The sequence below is a fragment of the Lactuca sativa genome, chromosome 4 (genome assembly GCF_002870075.4).
Source record: "Lactuca sativa cultivar Salinas chromosome 4, Lsat_Salinas_v11, whole genome shotgun sequence".
Lineage (NCBI taxonomy): Eukaryota > Viridiplantae > Streptophyta > Magnoliopsida > Asterales > Asteraceae > Lactuca > Lactuca sativa.
This window is the reverse complement of record NC_056626.2, coordinates 197,596,141-197,602,378: the sequence shown is the minus strand read 5'-3', so window position 1 is coordinate 197,602,378 and position 6,238 is coordinate 197,596,141. Positions and strand designations below refer to the sequence as shown.

The following is a 6,238-nucleotide window of genomic DNA, read 5'->3' as shown; positions in this document are numbered from 1 at the left end:
CACAAGCATCATCCACTACGAACCATGGTACTCATCCCATGACATCCTTCCTCAACATGTTTCGGTGTATGGTACCTGAACCATAGCACCATTCCTCAACCTGCTCCAATGTATAGCACTCGAACCACAACATCTATCTCAATCTGTTCCGATGTATGGTGCCCTGACCATAACATCACTCTGTATCCGCTCCGATGTATGGTATCCGAACCATAACATCACCCCTCAATCTGTTCCTTAGGACCTTCAGAATGCCCCCTGTATCAAATATGGGTCCTCTGCTTTCAGTAGTACGGGCCCATACTACCTGCCACATCTACCCATACTTTCCACACGGACCATTCCAGAGTCCCTAAGTAGCTGATAAACCTGCTCTTTCACCAATCTCATCGCGCGTGCTCGCTTTCCAGCGAAATCCTCTACTCTACCAGCGCACTCATCTGGCTAGGTTTACTCCCTAGTCCCTTCCGCTGTCCTCCCACTTCTTTGCTATCAGCTGCTGAAGAGTTCCCAATGATGCCAGCCCTCTACCTCCTGAGTATCGTCATACTCACTTGGTAGCTGACTCCCATCATCGATAACTCCACAAAGCACAAAGCAAGCAGCATTCGAGCATTGAAGCATACATAGGACTCCCCATCTGTGGTAGCTCCACCTTCTCGACTCATCCTCGGAAGTACCTCTGTACTCCGTAGCTTTACCCCTTGTGCGTTCTAACTAGATACTCTCACTCATCACATACACATAAAAGCATAACGCACATATAACAGCAAACCCTAGACTAAGGCATCACAAATCAGGCCACTCTAGTCCTAAGATGTGAAGTACCTAGCCTGTCTCTAGCATGCAATAATGTCTCATAAAGTGCATAATAGATATTTCATAATACAAAAGTAAGGGTATTTTGGGAAATCACCGTTTGGCTCTGGCTGATTGTACACACTGCTCTTTCTTGCTTTCTCTTTGAACTCTTATTCACTTTTAGAAAACCATTTATTTGGAAAACTTTTTCTTATTTCCTCAGTTTGAGTCCAGATTTACCCGTAGGCGCGTCCGAATCCCTCAAACCAAGGCTCTGATACCAATTTGTAACACCGTGATTTCCAAAAACAAAATTTTCATTTAAATAATCAATTTAATATTAAAAACACTTGCTTAAAATCTTATTTACATTCGAATTTCCAAAACATAGTTTCTTTTTCATTATAATAGAAGACCAGGATCCTCCAAAACATAACTCTTTCTTCGGTGTGTACAATCGAACCGTTGCCATCCCGCCTTACTGTGAGAACCTGAAACAACGTAAGCACGAAGCTTAGTGAGTTCCCCAATATACCTTACGCACATACGCCTTCCGGCCCGGATCTTTCGATCCACATAATATCGCCTTCCGGCCCGGATCTTTCGATCCACATAATATCGCCTTCCGGCCCGGATCTTTCGATCCACATAACATCGCCTTCCGGCCCGACCTTCCGGTCCATGTGTCTCAGGGGACTTCCGTCCCTGCTGGGTAAACCTTCCGGCCTTACCCACGCCGACCTTCCGGTCCATCACACATATATAACACATAATACAAATACTCTAACACATAAAGCACATATATCATATATCATACCTGACCTTTCTGTCACATAATACATTGCCTTCCGGCCCATATATAAGCATGTATATCACGCGTAGCAACTAACTTTCCATTCATAGCATATAAACATAACACACAACATACTTGACCTTCCGGTCACACAATCAAACCCTTCCGGGTGAGGTATAGTGAGAAGACTCACCTCGCGGTCACTAGAAGATAGCAACTCCTAAAATCCCTTGCACTTGATCCTCCGAGCTGCAAGCTCCCTGTAACATCATATATCCCTTATTTAATACTTCTATCTTCCACGTTAACTGACCCTAAGAATCACACCAGTCAACTCTGGTCAACAGTCCAATGTCAGCTCGACTGGACTCGGCGAGTTCCCTGGCGACTCGGCGAGTCTGGTCGTCCTTCAATCCTCTGAGATTCCCCTTCTACTCGTCGAGTATCCTCTTTGACTCGACGAGTCACTCCTGGAAGAATCGCGGGGCCACCCCGACTCCACTCGCCGAGTCTGAAGAACAACTCGGCGAGTCCCAGTGAATCTTCAAGCTACTCGCCGAGTCTGATCATCCGACTCGGCGAGTCCACGCCATGCAGTCGATCCAACTGCTTCCTGAGATACGTATTTTCCCGCAATACACACTCATGGGACTTCTGGACCTCTAATCATCCTATTACTTGGGTATAAACTTATGTATAACAACATAATAATCCATCAAATCTCCAAATGGGTTTCATAAACCCTAAAATCGTATACACATCAAAATAACAGGAATGATCCGAAACCTTACCTGAAAACATACTCTCTGTGTCCCCAAACCTCAGAACTCGACCCCCTTGCTCTTCCTTTGGCCAAAATCCTTCCTCTTCTTGCACCACAATTCCTTCAAGGTCAACAATGGCCTTCAAGTTTTGCTCCAAATGCCACAGTCGTCTAGGGTTCTCCACAATCGGCCAAAAGACGTGAAATGACGACATAACAACCCTTAAATACGACCCAATACGAAACGGCTAGGGTTTCTGCTGAACAGCGTCGACTCGCCGAGTCCATACCTGGACTCGTCGAGTCCAGTCGCGAACCCGCGACCAACTCTGCGATCCTACTCGGCGAGTCTGGCTCCAACTCGCCGAGTCTCCCCTTTAAAATACCCCAAAATGCAATTTAACCATACTTGAGATTTTGGGCTGTTACAGTATATAGGGTTTTCAACCCATAATAATATAATTATTATATTTAATTATCAAACAATCAATCCAATTACCCACACCCATTATCTTCATTTATTGTATAGCGATTTACCCTAAGAACCAATTACCCTTCGCCCATTCATTCCTAAGAATTGTCCTAAAGAATTGGCACAAAGTCTAGTGCTTCCATGGTTCTTAGATTACATTTGGTGAACACGCAGTTCAAAATAATCACTACTAGAAAAAAGGCCTTTACGACGCTCATTGCGCGTCGTAAAACGCTCAGACGACGCGCAAATGCGCGTCAAGGAAGGCCCTGTCATAAAGAGAAGCGACGCGCATTTACGACGCACATTTATGACGCGCATTTACGACGCGCGGTTATGACACACAATGTGTATCAAGGAAGGCCCTGTCATAAAGGAAGACGACACACATTTGTGTGTCGTAACGTTACGACGCGCGTGTTTATGACACGCAATGCGTATCAAGGAAGCCCCAGGCAAGAAAGGCCATGTCATAAATGAAGACGACACACATTTTTACGTATCGTAATTTTATTTTTTTTAAAAAAAATATATATTTATATATTTATTAATTTATAAATTAAATTTGCATTTAATCTCTCATAATAGAAATAAAATACCATATACAAAAAATACAATCCATTGCATACTATAAAATAAAATACCATATACAAAAAATAAAATCCATTGCATTTAATCTGTATGTATAACAAAGACACACGTGTTAAACTTGTTACCATTAACATCTGATTCATAAGCCCTTTCAACAAGATTGTTACCTGCATAAATGAAAACAAAAAGGAACATTAACAGCCCAGCTATGAACAATTCACAAGATGCGCCAAAAATGATGATCATTAATAACTCCTTTCAAGGATAATTTGGTTTGGATAGAAGATTGAACTAAATACAAATCATAAAGAATCTAAAAAAAGTCAAATGGGAGACTGCTATATATTACTCAACTTTATGATCAATTTGAAGCTTACTCTTGTGGTCTAATAAACTGTGTTTGCAAGTAAAACTTACACATGGTTTCTTTAGCAATTGATTTTGACATGTTATGATAGTTTTTTTTTTGGAAGAAACAATTCATTACCAAATGGGAGACTGTTATATATTGTACATATAATTATAGTAAATTCTACCAGAAGAGTGCATGTGCAGTTCAATCCTAGACACAAATATCCTAGTATTCATCAGATTTTATCTATCTACGATACAAAATAATCAACATGCCATTGAATTTATAACAGGGGTAAAGTCGGAAAAACTCCAACAAACTATACCTATTGTCCCAAATTAGTCAGGAACTTTTTTTTCCACATTAGGTCCTTGAACAAATATTTTTGTGGCTATAGAAGAGTCAACATTTTAAAGTTGACTTAACCGGTAAACCTGCTATTGCCAACCCATAAGGACCTAATATGAAACAATGGGCATAGTTTGTTGGAGTTTTTCCCTTTATAAATAATATCAAGCATTATTTTAGCAGCAGGTGATGGAACATGATATGAAACTAACCTCCTTGGATGTTATGCTTGTAGCAAGTGCATTTGATGTCTCTATTGGCCCAGGGAAAACAACTGTTACCCGGAATATGGTGGGCCATTACTGGTATCTGAACATTTCACGCTGCCTCTATTGTCATACACTCTTCTGTTTGTTTAAACAAGTTATTGGTGTATTAATAATTATTCATGTCAAAGTAAAGAGAGATACTTGCCATAAAGAATAAAGCACATACTATCAATACAAGCAGAAAGTAAAGAGAGAACAAGAACATAAGAAAATACCTGCTTTCACGATCACGATCAGGTTCTCTAATTTCCCTTTCTTTTTCTTTTTCTTTTTCTTTCTTTATCTTTAACCTCTCTATCATGGCTCTTTTCCCTGTCCCTTACACTCCCATGTCTTTCTGATCCTGCTTCCACTTCGATGTGGTCTTTCATGTTCTTTCTCTTTCTCTTGATCTCTATCTTCCCTTTCTTTCTCAGGTTTACGTACATGTTCCCTTTTTACCCTCACTCTATCCCTCTCCCTATCCCTGTCACCACCTCTGTCTCTTTCTCTTTCTCTATCTTTATCTCTACCCTTTCCATTTCTATCCTCCCTGCTCCTATCTTTATCCCTATCTCTGTCTCTTGTTTCACAGGTACCCCTTTGTTTGTATCTATCACTCCTAACCCCATCTTTTGGAGATGAACGATGGTGAGAAGAGCATCTCAGCATCCTCTTGTAATGGAGCCCTGTAATATTTATATTCATGCACATTCTCATATTATGCATTCTCTCTCATATATGATATATCCAAATCCAAATGCTAATCAAATGGAAATGCTAACATGTCTTACTCCCAAGGCTGCTTACAATGGTCTCATCTTCTCATAAAGAACCTGCAATCTCATATTTAGATCATTTTTAACTCTATATGTATGATAATAAGTAAAATTGTGTATTTAATTATTACCTTGGCTGTCACAAGCTCCCATAAAACAATCACAAAACTGAAAACATCCGCCTTTTCATCATATTGTTGATGATTTATAACCTGCAAACCACGACAATACATAATTAGCTCCATTCATAATGGTAAATTTAGAGTTTAGAGGATGATTCACAAATTAGTTAGGGTTTATTAATGAAAAACGAAATATCTTCAAATATTTTATGTTCCAGTCTTTGCTGTCATAAGTCCCCCTTGACTCAGAAACCAGGCAACCCCAAAATCTGCCACCTTCACAACCCAAAATTAAAATGTTAAATTAAATTTAAAAAACCAGAGAAACGGCTAAGAAGCTAATAAGACAACACCATTAGTTTATATTGTTTAAGATTTGTCTCCACACTAGCCTTTATATGCTCATATGCTGCCTATAAGATAATCCAGAATCCAAAACACATGATAAGCATATTACAGCAATTATTGTGATGGTTAATATAGGGGTTTAAAAAATAAAACTTACCTCATCAACATATTTGTAAAAGCTAACATGAATATTCAAACCGAATTGCTTCTAAGTTTCAAACATAAATAAAAGAAATTAAAAAAAAGACTTATAGCACACTAAATGTACCTTCACCTGTTGATTCTGCCAACACCGGCACACCACATGAAGCCACCATAACTATCCTTGGATCTTAAAAGAATATCTGTGATCAAATGCAATCGAATGTTAATCATGAGAAACTGAAGTATAAATAAAATGTATCTCATTTTAATCATAGGAATTGAAACTGATATTAAAGTTGCTGTTAGCAGTGATTCATGATTAATTAATAACTTATATTTCACAAGTTCTACAGTATTCAACATGTTAAATGATTTTTTTTCTGGATATATAGAAGGAAGGTTGAAAGGAAAGCTTGACCATGTCCAGGGGCATTTCTGGTAAAAGATCATCACCATAGTGAATTTTACCTTAAGACC

General features: G+C 39.3%; 1 protein-coding gene across 1 annotated transcript; it reads right to left on the bottom strand.

Moving 5' to 3' along the window:
- Positions 1-5,174: 5,174 nt before the first annotated feature.
- Positions 5,175-5,934, bottom strand: LOC111919327 (serine/threonine-protein kinase STY46). The gene is made up of 6 exons (XM_023914919.1): positions 5,875-5,934; positions 5,775-5,825; positions 5,623-5,682; positions 5,495-5,545; positions 5,279-5,359; positions 5,175-5,204 (listed from the first exon to the last, which is right to left on the bottom strand). Exons 1-6 carry the CDS (start codon positions 5,932-5,934, stop codon positions 5,175-5,177), a joined length of 333 nt encoding a protein of 110 aa, XP_023770687.1.
- Positions 5,935-6,238: the final 304 nt, after the last annotated feature.